We start from the raw sequence: 17,299 nt of genomic DNA on the forward strand, positions 1-17,299 counted from the left end.
TGTTTAACGAGGAGGCTGAGGTCTGGGCTCTGATGACAGGTCCCTTTGAAGAACTGACGGAGCCTTGGTCTTCCCAGGGACATGGGATGGTGGGGGTGAGTCTCCGTGTAGCCACCAGTTCAACGGGACTCCTATTTTACAAGGCCGGGAAATATTCACGGAAGACTAAATAACAGGTTAATGAGGGGTTTCAATAGAAAGTGGTATTAACTTTAATGAGGAGAAAACACTTTGTAAGGGCCAACCAACACCCACTGGGGCGGAGGTATAAATCCCGGCTGCGGAGCTGCTTCTTCACATCGGGGTGTCTGGTCTTAGGGATCTACCACTTGCATCCGGGTTCCTGTGGCCATGGCTTCCAAATGCCTCAAGGCCAGCTTCTCCTCGGGATCCCTCAAGAGCCCAGGAGGGACCGGAGGGGGCTCCAGTCGTGTATCCACCATCTATTCCAGCAGCTCTTGCAAACTCCCGAGTCTCTCCCGGGGGGCCCGAAGTTTCTCTGTGTGCACGGCCGGGCTGGGCAGAAGCAGCTCCAGGGCTTCTGGTGGCCTCCCTGCTCTCTGCCTCCCCACTGGAGGCTTTGCCGCCAGCTACAGCATGGGTGGGGGCTGGTTTGGGGAGGGAATCCTCACTGGCAACGAGAAGGAGACCATGCAGTCCCTGAACGACCGGCTGGCCAGCTACCTGGAGAAGGTGCGCCAGCTGGAGCAGGAGAACGCCAGCCTGGAGAGCCGCATTCGGGAGTGGTGTGAGCAGCAGGTGCCCTACATGTGCCCCGACTACCAGTCCTACTTCCGGACCATAGAGGAGCTCCAGAAGAAGGTGAGAGGTTCCGTGTGGCAGTGGCTACCCGGGAGCCTGGTGGCATTAGACTCAGACTAGCAGCCGGAACATGTGTGATGGTGGCCCTAGGGCACCTGGGAGGTTAAGAAGCATGTTTCTACCAGTAATTACTGAGGGAGGTATCATTAGCCCATTAAACAGAGGAGAACACTGTCAGTTAACCAGGCTTTGGCTGGTTAATTGACCCAGATGGCCATTAGTGCCCTCTGGGTCATGATGAACAAAGAGTATATGAATTAACTGATGGGTGACCTTTGGCACCATTGTCCATTTCTCTGATTTTTTAATTTCTTCACTTATTTTAAGATGAAGGGATTGAACCTGATGCGGTGAGTGTAGATCAGGTTTCCCATAAGTAACTCAGGGAAGAAAACACCTGTCAGAAAAGTTTCCTTCTTGCCTTGTCTACATCCCTTGAGAGTCACAGCTGGATTCTGAGAAGGACAGTCTATGGCCAGAGAATCACAGGGTACACTGTAGGCAATGGCCTACTTTGGGTCCCCAGCAGTCCTGGGAGACAGGAAGACAGGAAGGCAGGGGGAAGCCTCGTTCTACCGTGCCCAGCCTTTCCTGAAGCACGCCCGTGCCCTTCTCTCTAGCCTTGGGCTACATACCACAGACCCGCTGCATGGGAGGGATCGTAGAGGTTCCACAGTCCAGTCCCTACTGCCTCCCACGAACCCTCAAGGAGTACCGCTACCAGGAGTCCAGGATGGACAACTGTTTCTGTCCAGAGGGACCCTCCCCACCCCTCTGCCTGCCTTGGGGGGTTCCCACTAGCAGAAGGTCCTCTCTTGTACTGAAGTTGCTCCTTTCTATCCCCAGACTCTCTGCAGCAAGGCAGAGAATGCCCGGCTGGTGGTGCAGATTGACAACGCCAAGCTGGCTGCCGACGACTTCAGGACCAAGTAAGTGGACCTGCCCACCCTTGAGAGGCACTGGTAGACTTGGACCTGGGTGATGCCTGGACTCAGAGTTTTAGCTGCATTCAGTCACCAAGGCACAAAAGCAGGTCTCATAGCACCAGGGCAGTGTATGGTGGCACCTGACTTTGAAAGCAAAAAAAAAAAAAAAGTGGAGCTACAGATGCCCTGTTCTATGCCTGCAGGTATGAGACAGAAGTGTCCCTGCGGCAGCTGGTGGAGGCTGACATCAATGGCCTGCGCAGGATCTTGGATGATCTGACCTTGTGCAAGGCTGACCTGGAGGCACAGGTGGAGTCCCTGAAAGAGGAACTGCTCTGCCTCAAGAAGAACCACGAGGAGGTGAGCATGGGGAAGAGGCAAGCATGGGGGGAAGGTGAACATGGGGGAGGAGGTGAGCATGGGAGAGGAGGTGAGCATGGGGGGAAGGTGAACATGGGGGAGGAGGTGAGCATGGGGGAGGAGGTGAGCATGGGGGAGGCAGCCAACTGGGAAAGTTAGTGCTGACCCTGGTCTGTGCCACAGGAAGTGAACTCACTGCGCTGCCAGCTTGGCGACCGGCTCAATGTCGAGGTGGATGCTGCTCCACCTGTGGACCTGAACCGTGTTCTGGATGAGATGCGGTGCCAGTACGAGACTCTGGTGGAGAATAACCGCCGGGATGCTGAAGACTGGTTTGACACCCAGGTAGGTACCTGGAAACAATCAGTGCAACAGCGGCACATGTCAGGCCACACAGAAGTGGCTCTGAGGTTGGGAGTCAAGAAACCTGAATGTGAGTGTCTCAGTTCTGTTCTAACCTCACTGTGCAACCTTGGGCATGTGGCTGTCCTCTAAATAGCATGGATAAAAGGAATATGTCGGACTGGGTGATTTGGAAGGTCCTTCTTGACTGATGATTCTAATTGGCCTCTGGAGACCTTTGAAGCTGAGTCCCCAGAAGGCTCCTAACCAGTCCTGTGTGTATGTATGTTTCAGACGGAGGAGCTGAACCAGCAGGTGGTGTCCAGCTCAGAGCAGCTGCAGTCCTGTCAGGCAGAGATCATTGAGCTGAGACGCACGGTCAACTCCTTGGAGATTGAACTGCAGGCCCAGCAGAGCATGGTGAGCCCGAAGGTGGGGGCGGGCTGCTGGATGAGGCCTGGAAGCCCACAGCCCTGCTGCTCCATACTCTGATCACATGGGCAGGCTCCAGGGGTTCAAGTTCTTGAGCATCAGGCTTCTCTTGCAGAGGAGAAGAATGAGGGCCAGGACCCAATCATAAATGCCCCAGTGGTATGGGACAAGAGGCCTGGAGCAAGCCATATGTCCAGGCAGTAGCTCCTCTATTTATGTAATCACATCCATCTTGACATATTATCAGTTACTCAGAGATGCTATTAATCAGGAGATAATCTGGATCTGCAGGCTACGGGGGCTGGTTGGCTCATCTCAAATGAGATGTCTGATGGTGGTTCATCCTGGCTCAAATAATTCTCTAGCTTCCACTCTTGGATTTTGAGGTCTCACTTGTACTTTCTCTGGCCTCTAAATTTGTTCCTCCTTCCATAACCCTTGACCACCCAGAGAGATGCTTTGGACTCCACCCTGGCAGAGACAGAGGCCCGCTACAGCTCCCAGCTGTCCCAGATGCAGTGCATGATCAGCAACGTGGAGTCCCAGCTGGCCGAGATCCGGGCTGACCTGGAGCGTCAGAACCAAGAGTACCAGGTGCTGCTGGACGTCCGGGCCCGGCTGGAGTGTGAGATCAACACATACCGGGGCCTGCTGGAGAGCGAGGACAGCAAGTGAGTGCCACCGTGTGTTCTCTTGTCTTCTGAATGCCGTCTCCAAAGTTTTGGGGAGATAACATGGTGACTGGGAGGAGCACAACACTCAGAGTCGGGAGTCCTGGGTTATTAAGATGCCTTCCAACAGCAACTGGAAGATCCAAGTTACCTCTTTTCTGTCTCCTAGGCTCCCCTGCAACCCGTGTGCCTCTGACTGCTCATCCTCCAAGTCAAGCTTCCCCTGCCTTCCTGCAGCCTCCTGTGGTCCAGGCATAGCCCGCATGACCTGCAGCCCCCGCCCTGTTTGTGTGCCCTGCCCAGGGGGTCGGTTCTGAGAACTTCTGACCCAGAAGGCCAAGGTCATTGTCACTTGGACATGGCCCCTATACTCACTCCTAACTCTTACAGCCCAATCCCCTCTCTGCACACAGAGGCTCTGAGAGGGCTCACTGCAAACACATGCCTTTGAGTTTCTCAGAGCCTGTCAGTAAGGCTGGCTGCCCCCAAGGCCTTAACTCCTCATCATTTCAATGGGCGCCAGCATCTCTGTTCTCAGGGAACAGAGACTTTCTTTCTGGTGTGTTGGGTTGGGCTTTCTTTCTGGTGTGTTCCAGTAGGTTCTGAAATGCAATACAAGGTTTCTATTGGTGGAACAATAAAGCTCGTTTGCTCTGGCTCTGGATGCCTGATTCATATCATTTCTATGTTCGTTTGTGTTCCTGCTGGATCCAGGGGTAACCTCTGGGTAGATGAATACCAGAATGCTTGACCAAGAGTGACCCTGGGGATGACAGGGTCCTTGGGCCTCTGATCAGGAAGGGTAGAGGCCACAGTGAGATGTTCCGCTTGACTTCTCTGATGAAGACCTTTTCCCAAGATTCCAGTGCGGTGACAGGTTTACCAGACCTCGCCTGCTATGCCTCTTAGCATCCATGGCCACCCTGTATGCTAAGAGATCAGTGAGATAGAAAGCATTTCGGGCCACTTTATTAGCTTCATGTCTGTGGCTCCTCATAAAAGCTATGATATAGTATCACATGCTCGTGGTACTTTAGAGGGTACAAACACCTTCTTCCCTTGCAGCCTTTCATAAAGCCCTGCTAGATGGGTAAACCTCCTTAATATTCTCCTTCCCATCATGTTCAGAAGACAGAGAGTGGGCCTGCCAGTGGCTCAGAGCCTGCTACAGCTCAGAAGTTCTTGCCCTTGGGAGACTCATGCTTCCTCTTGTGGGATCTCAGCATCTGACAAGTCCTATGACCAGGTGCATGGGCAAGAGAGCTCCAGATATTAGAGATGGGAAATGTCAAACCCCTAGCTATTGAGGCCTCAGAAAAGGGAGTGAAAAAGATGGCCATACCTACCTGATAGCATTGATCCTTTCCAATACACTCTTTCCTAGTGACAAGACAAGCCCTGGGGAGGAGATAACCATCCAAGCCTAGACTGGCAGTCTCTAGGAAGGAGCCAAAGTATTGACCCTTCCCAGAGCAAATTCTTTCTCAATGACAGTGCAATGAGACCCCGGAGGGAAGAGATAAGTACTGACCACTGACCCCAGACCCTTCATCTGGTCTACTGATTGCTGACGCCAGACTCTTCATCTGGCCCACAGACTGCTGACCCTGGACCCTCCGTTAGACACGCTCTGTCATTAATTAAGTCACCTCTCAGTATAACCTACATACGCCCAGTCCCCTCCTTCGTTCAGTGGCTCATTTTCCACCAGGGGAGTGGGTCCATCAGAACCATGACTCCATTCCTGAATAAAGACTTCCAGCTGGTTTGTGAAATCTGTGTTGGGCCCCGTCTCTTTGTGCTAACACCAGGCGCCTAAGATGGAGGGCTCTCACTGTGTTCAGAATGTCCGCCCCAAACAGACCAAGCGAGTACTGAGTTCCAGCAGTCCCAGAGGGAAAGGGACAGGGTCAAGGCAGCACTTTCAATGCTAGAAAGGAGGGCAGGTTGTTCCGAGTCAGCCCTCTGCTCTCCAAGATGCCAAAGGCTCCTGCTGGGAGACTTCAGTGATGTTAAGAGGGCTCTGACAGTGCCAGGGTGAACAGGTTGGTAAATGCTGCCCGACCCATGCAGGCCCCAGGCCTGCCAGGTCAGGGTGTCTGTATATTTCAACCTGATTTCATCATAGATTCTGTCCCTTTCCTGTCCCTGTGTATAGGAGGGCCTGGGCCTTTGGTCTCCACCACCTAGCTCATGGCAACCTGAACCTCCACTCAAGTTCCAGTCACCTTGGAACACCTCGGCAGATTTTGCTGAGGGTCAGGTGCCCATGGCCGGTGATGGTCTCAGAATCATTCACTTCATCCAACAAACCCTTACAGACCACCAATGTGTGGCAGGCAGTGGTTAGGACGAGGGGCAGGATGGGTCGATGTGGGAGGGAGGCCTTGGGATGGGACAAGAAGGACACCTGCTTACTACTTCTTTCCTTTCCACCTCCGTGGTAGGAGGAGGCCGTGAAATAAGCATAAAGAAAATCTGGGCCAAGAACATGGAGTCAGGTTGATGTGGGTTCAAATCCCAGCCCTACCACCAACTGCATAAGGGAATGCTAGCAGGTCACAGCCCCTTTTCTGAGTATCAGTTTCCTCTTGGGAAAAAGTGCGAAGGTGACACTGTGTTGTAAAGTCCCTAATACTTTGCTGAGCATGCGATGGGCACCTGGAAACTAGTTCACATTGACTCTTGGATGCCTGGCTTGCGCTGGGAGTGACATGTACTCTCCTCTATCTGGGATTTCATTTCTTAGGTTTCCTTCAAGGCCGTGATGCCCAGGACAAAGCAGACTAGCTAAAGTGAATAGACGGCTGTATAATTTATTATTTAATTCCAACTCTGACCAGTCGTGGGGGAAGTCATGGTCAGCAGTACCAGATGCTCTCTTGAGCACATGGCTCTAGTGAATTCTGTTTTGTATGTCCCATTCCTCCTCTTTATAGCACTCTTCGTGGCACAAGTCCCTTCCAAGCTTATAATAGTTCCCTTCCAGATGGCGTTAACCAGATCACATGTAATCCTGCCTCTAATTATTACTTACTTCATTTGCTTGTGCTTTTTAATTATAATACTGTTTCTATTTATCCAGATGTTCTCAGCCTTGTCTGCACATTGGGATGACCTAGAAAGCTTGACAAGACAAAACCAAACCCATGCCTACTCTGTTCCCCAGAAATTCTGACTTAGTTGTTCTTTCATATGGCCCAGTATTGGAATTTTTGAAGGTTCTCCAGGTGATGATAACGTACAGAGCTCCTTCAGGAGGAAAAAGGGGTTTTAGCAATTCAACTTGGAGTATAGGCTTGACCTAGACCTTAGCCCTATCAGTTCTGATCTCTACGACAGTTTGGGGGTATTCCTCAATTATTTTTTTCCCTCTAATAACAAATATTTAAAATGAATTATAAGTTTAAGTTATCATATTTTTATTTCCAAAGAAACTTTTTGTTCTCTATTCTTCTTTTATAGCATCCAGTTCTGGTTTCCTGTATGTAACTGTTACACCCATCTCTGAGATTATTATTTTTAAAAAATATAGTTTTGGATTCTGTGTTGTTTCTGTCTCATTTCTCTCTTTTACTGTTTCAATTGTTTGCTTTTTTTGGTCCATCCTTCATAATGCCAAGCATTTGAACGGAGTGGAGTTTGCTGAAGATTTCCTAGGGGCTGTGAGGTCAAACTTGACATTCTCTCTCTCCCTCCCTGATGTCTCTCTCTACACCTAACTCCTGTTTTTCTCTTCTCCTCATCCTTCCCTTCCATGTTTGCCCCCAGGAACTTCAAATTCTTCTCTCCTTTCTCCATCTGATATCTTACTGCCAAATCATGGCATGTGGGGGGTCCCAACTATCCCAAGAAATTATCAACATAAAGGTATTGTTTTAAAGTAAAGACCGTTTTCTTCTGCAAGAGGAATTCTGGTGGCTGCTGTTAAGATACATATGCTTCTCTACCTCAGTGATTCCCAAAACTACACAGAGGTCTTGTTGGGTAGAGGTTGCTGGATCTTATTCTCCAAGTTTCTGATTCAATAGGTCTTACAGTGGTCTTGAAAAATTGCATTTTTGGTATGTTCCTGAGTGATGTCGATGCTGCTGAACTGGGGACTCTACTTTGAGAGCTACTGCTACACTTTATTATAAGAATATTTATGAATGTTCTTCATGAATCTCAAGAACCCAGCACAGAGCCTGGCAGTGGTATTCATTCAATATCACTGGTTATGATTTGGAAGCGTGGCCTGAGGTCTCATCCCGTGTACTTGACATTGCCATCCCACCTCCTTCTGTCTGACACCACTGGCTTCTCTAAACAGTTCATTCAGACAAGGGCAGTGGGGTTATGCTTGTCATAGGAAATCAAGCTGAGATACTATTCAATCAAACCCTCCCCATTTGCATGAAGCAACTGAGGCCCAGGGAGGCACACTGACTTTCTCAAGGCCACAGAACAAGCCAGAAGACGGCTTCTCTATTTTGACTTTTCTTCAGCAATGAAAGGGCTGGCTGGCCCTTTGACCACCATGTCTGGAATATATGAAAAAGAATGCTTATACCCCAACGCGATATTGGGAAGAGAGCGAATAAAAGCTGCAGCTCTACAACACACACATATTAAACACACGCGTTCTGTGAGCTCCTGGGGTCTACAGAGGACAGAAAACCTCTGGTACAGCAAGTTGCCTTACAGGGATGCCCCAGGTCCCTGTTAACTGGGACACCTGCTCCTGGTCTTCTGGCTTGGCTCATCCCAGGGCTGCAGAGTGTCCTTTCTCAAAGGGGCTGATTCCCACTGCTTCTGTTCTCTGGGATCCTGAAGGGAGCCCTCGCAGAAAGTAAAAGCAGAGCTGGTTCCAACCTGTTTGACCTCAATCTGTTCAACAGTCCAGATTCAAATGCTTGGTAACTCTGTACAGGGCACCGCAATCCCTGAGTAGAGGGACATGGTCAGGGGAGAGCATCTGCCTCCTGGACATAACATTGACCTGCTTTTCCCCACGCCTCCCTGTCTCCAGTGAAAAGATGACCTGGATTCTTAGGCTTTCTTAATGAGTCTTAAGTCCATTCTCTCCTTCCTTGATACTATTTTCTTCCCCTTAGTGGGAGCTAATACATGTTTGAAAGCCTCAGAGGGTCACACACTTTCCTGTGTCCCTAGATTTATGCCACTGCCAGTATCGGTGCAACTTCTGTCACCCACACATTTCCTCATTAAGGGGCCAGGCCTCTTCCCATAGGGAATAATGCTCTCATTAAAAGGGGCAGCAGCCTCTCCACCAGCCCTGCAGACTTCCTCAGGGCAGGTACAGGTGGGGGCGCACCCGGCAAGGCCAATAGTGACCCAGGGCCTGGCTGTGGCGGTCCCTGGCTGCCACACCCTGTTAATGAAGGCCCAGGCCTGGAGCGGATTCTTTGAAGATGGTGTCCTGAAGCTTTCCCCTGGTTATCAATGATAGGAGCCCAGAGTCCTGCTTTAGCCAAATGACAAGTTTGGTGTCTTTTATGAGGACAGGAAGTCCTTATTGGAAACCAGATTACAAATTAATTAGCAGCTTCCTCTGGACCCGAGTGTAACATCAACATCCCCCAGGACGACTTTCTAGCGTGAGCCCCCTCACTCCAAGGGTATAAAAGAGGTTCCAGTGGGAGGTTCGCCTGTAGACATCAGGGCAGCTGCAGCCGAGGAGGAAGGGCCTCCCCAACATGACATCCAACTGCTGTGTCACCAATACCTCGCCAGCTTCTGTCAAGGGCTGCCCTCGGCCTTCCTCCGTCTGCTCAAGCAGCATGAGCTGCAGGCCCGAGCTGTGCCTGGGGTATGTGTGCCAGCCCGTGCAGAGCCTGCCTTCCATCTGCATGCCTCCCAACTACCGGCCAGCCAGCTGCCTCTCCAAGACCTTCCTGCCCAGCTCCTGCAGGCCCAGCAGCTGCTGGCCGGCCGGTGGCATCTCCAGCTCCATGGGTACCTATGGCTGGTACTATGAGGGCTCCTTCAACAGCAATGAGAAGGAGATCATGCAGGCCCTGAATGACCGCCTGGCCAGCTATCTGGAGAAGGTGCGTCAGCTGGAGAGGGAGAACGCTAGCCTGGAGAGCAAGATCCAAGAGGCCAGCCAGTCCCAGGTGCTCACCCTGTGTCCTGACTATCAGTCTTATTTCAAGATCATCGAGGAACTCCAACAGAAGGTGAGGTCAGGTGGTGAACAGACTCGCTGGGGAGGCGTCCTGAATAGCCGGCACTCCAGATTTCAATCGCATTAATTTAGTAAGCTATGTTCAGGGAAAAGAGACCTCCCTAGGGCATCAGATTATCTCATCATTTATGCACTCAGCCCTTAATGTAGGAATCTAGTCTTAGCTTTACCATTGACTCATTGCATGACTTTGGGAGGTCTCTTCCTTTCTCCAGGACTCAGTTTCCTCATCTGTAAGATGGGGATAACAGTGCTCCTTATCTAATGGGGTCGTCAAGAGGATTCAATGAGACAATGCAGGTCAAATGCTTGCAATAGTCCCTGGCACAGATTGGTCTTTCAGTAAAATATCCAGGATCCTTCTGACTCTCAGGAGAATGAGTTCCTACAGAGTGAGATTCTTTCCTTCCATATTTCCCATCTGAAATGGGGGCATTGGGGTTAATAAAGATCCAGATGATTTATTTAAAAAGTAAATCTCAAGGACAAGAAACCTCACTAAATTTTCCCCAGAGTTCCAGAGTAGAGGGACTTCCTCGGGGATGGCCAAGGGCTGCCGCGTCGGGTCTCTGCTTCTGCTCTTTGGGTTCTTTTTCTTTCTTCTCATCCTGCACTGACCCCTCTGTGTGGCCCACAGGTTCTGTGCACCAAGGCGGAGAACGCCAGGATGGTTGTGCACATCGACAACGCCAAGCTGGCTGCTGATGACTTCAGGACCAAGTGAGTTTGGCCCGGGGAGTGCTGCCCCTCTTCCTGAGCCCTCTCGGGGTGGCTTTCTAATAGCTTCACAGAAGGTTGGAAAGTGCTAGCCGTTCGAGGCCTGGCCTGAGTTCTGTATGCAGTTCCGCCCTTCAGCTGCTGACACCCCAACTGTGTGCAGGTACGAGACGGAGCTGTCCCTGCGGCAGCTGGTGGAGGCTGACATCAATGGCCTGCGCAGGATCCTGGACGAGCTGACCCTGTGCAGGGCCGACCTGGAGGCCCAGGTGGAGTCCCTGAAGGAGGAGCTGCTGTCCCTCAAGAGGAACCACGAGGAGGTGAGGCCAGAGTCGAGCTGAGGCGAGGAAGCAGAGTGGGAAGAATGTGGTGTCTGGGTTGGGTAGATGTGAGTTGAAACTACCAGGTCTGACACACATTGTTTCTGTGACTTTGCCCAGATGATGTCCTCTTTCTGAGCCCCCTCATGTGTAAAACGGGGCTAACACGATCATACAAGGTTATTGTGAGGAGTTAATGGATATGACATGGATCATAGATATGACCCAGGTCATGGACATGAAAGACCAGCCTCTTGGTAGCTGCTCAGAAACGTAGCTCGGTTTTGCTGCAATTCTTGGGACAGTGTGACTACTGAATGCTCACTTGTAGTGACTGCATTCGTCTTTGTCCTTAGAGCCACATCCCAGAGGGAGAGTGATGTAGTTTGGCCAGGGTCAGGTTATATTCTGGAACTCACATCAATGGCTTTTCTTTCTCTGCCAGGCTAGACCCCTGGGGATGCCCCTATTTCTTCTGAGAGAGAGTTGAACTACAATGGTTTTCTTATTTTCCCTGTCCCCACCCTGTTCCCTCTTTTCTCTTCTGTTTGCATATAATATACTTAAGCCCAAGCAGTAGGAAAACCCTCTACAATCTCTTTCTTCCTCTTTGGTGGCCCTCGGAGGGCAAGCACCTGTGTGCTCTGGGCACCTGTGTGTTTCGAAGCCCACCTGAGCTGGGGTGCTCTAGTCCTCCTTCCCTGGGTTGACTCGCAGCCTCTTGACTTGGGATTTGAATGAATGAGTGTCTCTGGGTCCTGGCTGGGTTTCCTTTGGCGTAAGTGTAAAGTAACAATCCCTCACCACGTACTCACTGAGCACCCCTGGGCGCCTGACTCATTCCACTTCAATCAGACAGCTGGGAACCACACCAAGTAGCCACTAATGAGGCATTATCACTCACTCCAGCAGCCTCAGTGACAACTTTCTCTCGTTGGTAACCAAGCCTGGGGAGGTACCCATCCTAACTTGGGTCTTAAACCAAGTGGAGCCAGGCTCCTGCTGCCCTCTGTCCCGACTGAACAAGGCTGGGAGGATGATGGGGGAGCTTGGGGGGATGAGTTCCCCATTTTAGCCTAAATGGATCAAATGAACCCTTTTGCTGCTTTTGACTTCTGCCAAAGTGTCAGAAAGTGTCATGGAAGGGCACAGCTGGAGCTGGAAGATCATTGAGATACTGCAGGGTGGACCGCAGTCCTCCCAGGGCCCCTCTAACTCTGAGATCTTCAGCATCTTTTGTTGGATCTGTTCCTGTCTCCCTGGGTTGTGAGATTTTTCACACTTGCCCCGGGTCTTGTGCCTGTTCAGGAAGTCAATACCCTCCGATGCCAGCTTGGAGACCGTCTTAACATCGAGGTGGATGCTGCACCCCCTGTGGACCTGACCAGGATGCTGGAGGAGATGAGGTGCCAGTACGAGACCATGGTGGAGAGCAACCACAGGGACGTGGAGGAGTGGTTCAACCTGCAGGTGGGTGCACCTCTCCCAGGCGTCCGGGCTCCTGGGTGTCGGGAAGCTCCTCCTAGCTTGCTCCTCTCTCCCCTGCAGATGGAGGAACTTAACCAGCAGGTGGCCACGAGCTCAGAGCAGCTTCAGAACTACCAGTCGGACATCATTGATCTGAGACGAACAGTGAACACGCTGGAGATTGAGCTGCAGGCCCAGCACAGCCTGGTGAGTGCTGCTGCTGGGGGCCTCTCTGCTAGCCCTGGATGGGGGCAGTGTGCTGAGAGAGTCAGGTTCAGATTTGCAGGAAGGAGGAAGGGGAGACCCAGATTTCAGCCACCATGGACACTCCCCCAGCTGACTTCTAAGGTTTCTTCCAAGATCCAGCTCAGAGACAGAAGGGGCATGTCCCAGATCAGATCTGGGGTAGGTGGACCCTGTCTGACACTGTTCTCTGCTTGGTATGCTCCTCTAAACCCCTGGTTCTCAATATCATCACAGGGATTTCCATTGTCCTCATACCTAGGTTCTTCTCTGGACCAATTGAATGAGAATTGCTGGAGACAGAGCCTGCACATAGGTATTTCTAAAGGGCTCCTGTGTGACTCTAAGTGCAGCCAGGGTTGAAAACTACTGTCCTAACTGATGGCAGAGGAGAGGTACTTGGTGAACCTCCAATCTAAAGCCTGAAGCCAGCCTAGAGTTTTAGATGGAAAAGGGATTTAGAATTAGATTTAGGACTTGGGTTCTATCACTGACCAGTCATCTAACCCCACTTGACCTTTCTGGGCTTCAGTTTGGCCAATGGCTTCCCTGGAGAAGGGTATCATTACCAACACCCAAGGGAAACCTGGTTCTTCTTGGTTCTTTCTGAACCAGGCCACGTAAAATAGCTCACCCCTCATGGTGACATCTTTTCTTTTGCCTTAGAGGGGCTCTCTGGAAAATACACTGGCCGAGACGGAGGCCCGCTACAGTTCGCAGCTGGGCCAGATGCAGTGTATGATCACCAATGTGGAGTCCCAGCTGGCCGACATCCGCTGTGACCTGGAGCGGCAGAACCAGGAGTACAAGGTGCTGCTGGATGTCAAGGCTCGGCTGGAGTGTGAGATCAATACCTACCGGGGCCTGCTGGACAGCGAGGACAGCAAGTACGTAGGCCCTGGAGAGGCTCCATAGGGACGTGGGCGTGGGTCAGCGGAGGTTATAGGAAGCAACCAGACTCATCCTTAAGAGACCATCAGCTTAGAACCCTGTCAGGTGTAAGAAGACATTGGGAAGCTGGCATGCTCCCAAGAGAGCCAGGCAATGGTGTTCCTGCTGCCATCTTGAAACTGGCTCATGGGACCATTCTGCTCTATGCCAAGTTGACAAACTACTTCCAGGTGCCAGGTACTAGGAAGGATGCTGTGTAGATGACAAGGCATCTGTTCTCAAATTGTTTGCATCTGATAAAGGGACAGGCAGACAGTCCCCGGAGAGCTCATTGAGGAGAAGATTTTAGGATGTTAGGGGACAACAGATCCCCTTAACATGATTGAGCTATGGTGGGAATCAGGACTGGAATCAGACAGAAACTGATTGATCAATGGCAGATGGAGCCCATTCATGGACAACCACAAGACCACACTGGTATGTGTGGGATGTTATTTTATAGCTAAGCAGGAGGCCAGTCTCTCTCCCTCCCTCTCTCCCTTCCTTCCTTCTTTCCTTCCTAATATGGAATTTGCTTACCTGCTCATCTCCCCCAGTAGAAGGCAAACATCTAGAATGTGGAGACAATAAGATGCATTTTCATTTCCTGAACTTGGCTCATGGTAGATGCTTCATAAATGTTTCTTGGCCAAGTCAACGAGAGCTCAAAGCTGCTCTTCAGGAAAGTCACCCTGAGAGCTGTGGAGGAACTGATGGGGAACCAGGCAGGGACACTGGCCATGGCCTAGGTAAGCAATGGAGAGGGCCTGATCAGGGCAGTGGAGGCATTAGCTCCAGATGCTGTGCAATCAGGATCAGCAGGACTTGGTGGCTGCCTGGATGCAGGAGTCAGCTGGGCTGTGGACACCTGGTGGGCTGATTCCTACTGCAGCATTTTCTTTTACATTTAGCATTGTTCTCTGTCATTCAGAATCTGTTCCTCCTCCTCCTCCTCCTCCTCCTCCTCTTCCTCCTCCTCCTCCTTTGTGGTATGGGTGATCAAATCCAGGACTTAGTGCCTGCTAGGTAACACTGTCACTGAGCTATACCTCCAGCCCTGTCATCTAGAATCTTCTCCTTTTGGGAAAGTGTTGCACAGTCAGGTATTTGCAAGGATGAGACCATTCACATACATGTGTGATGTAGGTCATTTGGGATTGTGGGAACCAGGGAGCTCCTGTCTCATGGAAGGAAAGCAGTGCTGTCCCCTCAGGGTCCATTCAACCATGTGAGGTACAAACCTAGTATGGATGGATTTTCTGATTCATCAAGGGAAGCTGACAGTTTGGGTGTTTTAAAATGCTAAGTTATATCCACATTTAAAATTTTTTCAACAAATTGAAAAAGTAGAATGCCAGTCAAATTATAAAACTTCAGGCTGTCTGTGGCCCTCAGGCTGCCTGTTGGGCCTCTGAGCTGTTTGGTCTCTGCCCAACATCCAGGGTGTTGTTTCTGGTTTTGAGCCCCAGCCTGTCAGTCTCTGAGATCATTCTCTTTCCTTTTGCCATGTATTCATTCCAGACTCACTTATTATTTCTTCTTATTCAACACATTAAGTGCCGACTCTATGCCAGGTATGCAGGGTGGGCACACGTACACAGCTTCTGACCTCACTGCCTAGTGTGGGGTTTGTGTGTGTGGGGAGTCCATAATGGAATAGTTACTGATCACCGTGGAAGGAGGTATGGGTAACCCTGTGGGATTTGACACAGAGAGATGTGGGAAGGCTTCGAGGACATGGCAGTTGAGTTGAGTGCCTAAGAAACAGAAGTTGATTAGATGAGAGAAGAAGGAGGAGTGTTTCAGAAAGAGCCAACAAGACACAAAAGTCCTGTGGCCTGAGCGGCCTGGACCACAAAGAAACTGGCAGAAGGTAAGAGCATTGCAGATTAGAAAGCACGGGGGTCATGAGGTGAGGCTGGGGAGAGGGGCAGAAGCAGGACCAGGGAGGTCCTATTAAAGAGCTGAATTCACCCCAAGCACAAATGGGAGCTACTGAAGGTCTTAGGCAGGGGAGGGGCATTATTAGGTGGGTGTCTATAGGAGATCGGCTGGCCACTAAGTTGACAGCAGTCAGCAGAAACAAGAGTGGGTGGAGGGGATCACTTAGGAGGTTATTGAGGTAACACAGAAAACGATGACGAGGTAGGACAAGGGAAGCTGAGTGGAGAAGGTATACAGTGGTCCCATTTGAGAAGCATCTGTTGCCTAGATTCTGCAAGATTCGCTCCTGAGCTGGCCCCTCCACTAAGCCTAATCCCCTGTGGCTTTCTCCCGCAGGCTGCCCTGTAACCCTTGCTCCACTCCTTCTGGCCAATCTTGCACGCCCTCACCCTGTGTGCCCCGCCCCGTCGGGGTGCCCCGCACCTTCTGCGTGCCCTGCTCGCCCTGCACCCCAGGCCGCTACTAAAGTTTCTCAGCGCGGTGGATCCTGGAAGGACCGGAGCTGGGGGGCCTGGTGCCTCTCAGGCTGAGCCGGACCACCGTTTCGTGGCCATCAGAGGATCAGGGCCAGCCTCCGCCCGCGGAGATGACCCAGAGCAGGACCTGAAAGCGGACCACCCGCAACGCGTCCTGATACCACAGGGGGCGCCCTTGCCCTCGACGCTTCAAAACTGCCTCCTCCATTTCGTGGGGCAAGCTGTGCTGTTTGGTGACGCTTCTGGTTGTCTAAGTCGCTGCAAAGAGCATGCGATCTTAGTTAACTGGCAAATAAAGCCTCATTTAGTGGCTCTGCAGGTGCATCTTTTTCTCTTTGTCGCTCACGGCCACTTCTGCTCAATTGGGCTCAAGAGGAATGCGCCCAGATTCTGTATTTATTTTTGTGCCCTCACTGTTTCCATAGAGGCTTGAGAGGTGTTGGCTAAAAGGGCTCACATGCCATGAATCTGTTAAAATCAAGCAATCGGTCTGGAGCCAAATAATAAAAGAATAAAGAGAAGAGGGAGAAATTATGCCAGAAACCTAGGCCAAGCTACTGTAATTGAGAATAATATTGTAATAAACCCACCCCTAAATCTCATTATAGCTGGTACAATGGGGTCATTCACTCATTTGCGAGATCTTCAATGAGTGCCTACTCATTGAAGATTCTGCATTAGAGGCTGGCTAACCCAGGTGATAGGTCCCCAGATACCTAGTTAATAGTGTCCTTTTAATCATGGTAACAATCTATGAATAAAGTACCATGATTTCCTCCACTTTATAAACGTGGAACCAGAGACCCAGACAGGTTAAGAGACTTGCCCCAAGTCACACTAAGTGGTAGAACTAGAACTCAAATTGAAAGCTGCAGGCTCCGGAGATGCTCAATCAATTCATATTCAGAGTCCTCACTATTTGCAAACTACAGCTGGGTGCAAGGGATCCCCAAATATGCAAATGATCCCTACCATCCAGAAAACTTATAATTAGAATGGGCGCCAAGACCAGTGCATTCCTCAATAAGGGCCATATAGTAATAGTAACCACAACAGGTACAATGATCACTACCACTTATTGAGCAATTAAGAAAAGTCATCAAATACCATGTTGAGCATCCTACAAAAATTACTGTGTAGTTTTCATGACCGCCATGTAAAGTCAGCATTTTATCTATTTTAGAGGTGGGAAATGAGGCCAGGAGAATAATAATATACAGGACTACATGCAGGGACAAAGATTTAAACCCCAGCCTAATTGCACAGTAGTACTTTTTTTTTTTTTTTTTTTAATTACTGAGCTACGTGCCAAATTCCTATCCAGAAAGAAGTTTAGGAGAAAGTATTGGCTGTGGGGATCTCAAAGGGCTTCTTGTAGCTGGTAGTGTTTGAGATGGGCTGTGGAGGGGGAAGGTTGAAGTGATGAGGAGGGAAGACAAGGGAGTGCTTGAGGGGTCTG

At 50.6% G+C, this 17,299-nt stretch overlaps 2 protein-coding genes across 2 annotated transcripts; both read left to right on the top strand.

Annotated features, from left to right (window-relative positions):
* The first annotated feature begins 351 nt into the window (after positions 1-351).
* Krt35 (keratin 35) lies at positions 352-4,160 on the top strand. The gene is made up of 7 exons (XM_078042042.1): positions 352-822; positions 1,669-1,751; positions 1,952-2,108; positions 2,292-2,453; positions 2,745-2,870; positions 3,333-3,553; positions 3,723-4,160. The coding sequence occupies exons 1-7, from the start codon at positions 352-354 to the stop codon at positions 3,868-3,870; spliced, it is 1,368 nt and encodes a 455-aa protein (XP_077898168.1). The 3' UTR covers positions 3,871-4,160.
* A 5,092-nt stretch (positions 4,161-9,252) lies between these two features.
* Positions 9,253-15,830, top strand: Krt32 (keratin 32). Its single transcript, XM_005321843.3, has 7 exons — positions 9,253-9,735; positions 10,381-10,463; positions 10,624-10,780; positions 12,089-12,250; positions 12,329-12,454; positions 13,157-13,377; positions 15,701-15,830. Exons 1-7 carry the CDS (start codon positions 9,253-9,255, stop codon positions 15,828-15,830), a joined length of 1,362 nt encoding a protein of 453 aa, XP_005321900.1.
* Positions 15,831-17,299: the final 1,469 nt, after the last annotated feature.

The sequence above is a fragment of the Ictidomys tridecemlineatus genome, chromosome 3 (genome assembly GCF_052094955.1).
Source record: "Ictidomys tridecemlineatus isolate mIctTri1 chromosome 3, mIctTri1.hap1, whole genome shotgun sequence".
NCBI classification, from domain to species: Eukaryota; Metazoa; Chordata; class Mammalia; order Rodentia; family Sciuridae; genus Ictidomys; species Ictidomys tridecemlineatus.

Coding starts and splice junctions, on each gene's coding strand:
- Krt35 (XM_078042042.1), top strand. CDS start 352: ATGGCTTCCAAATGCCTCAAGGCCAGCTTCTCCTCGGGATCCCTCAAG. Junction 1,752..1,951: donor GCCGACGACTTCAGGACCAA/GTAAGTGGACCT, acceptor CTATGCCTGCAG/GTATGAGACAGAAGTGTCCC. Junction 2,871..3,332: donor TGCAGGCCCAGCAGAGCATG/GTGAGCCCGAAG, acceptor TTGACCACCCAG/AGAGATGCTTTGGACTCCAC.
- Krt32 (XM_005321843.3), top strand. CDS start 9,253: ATGACATCCAACTGCTGTGTCACCAATACCTCGCCAGCTTCTGTCAAG. Junction 10,464..10,623: donor GCTGATGACTTCAGGACCAA/GTGAGTTTGGCC, acceptor AACTGTGTGCAG/GTACGAGACGGAGCTGTCCC. Junction 10,781..12,088: donor TCAAGAGGAACCACGAGGAG/GTGAGGCCAGAG, acceptor GTGCCTGTTCAG/GAAGTCAATACCCTCCGATG.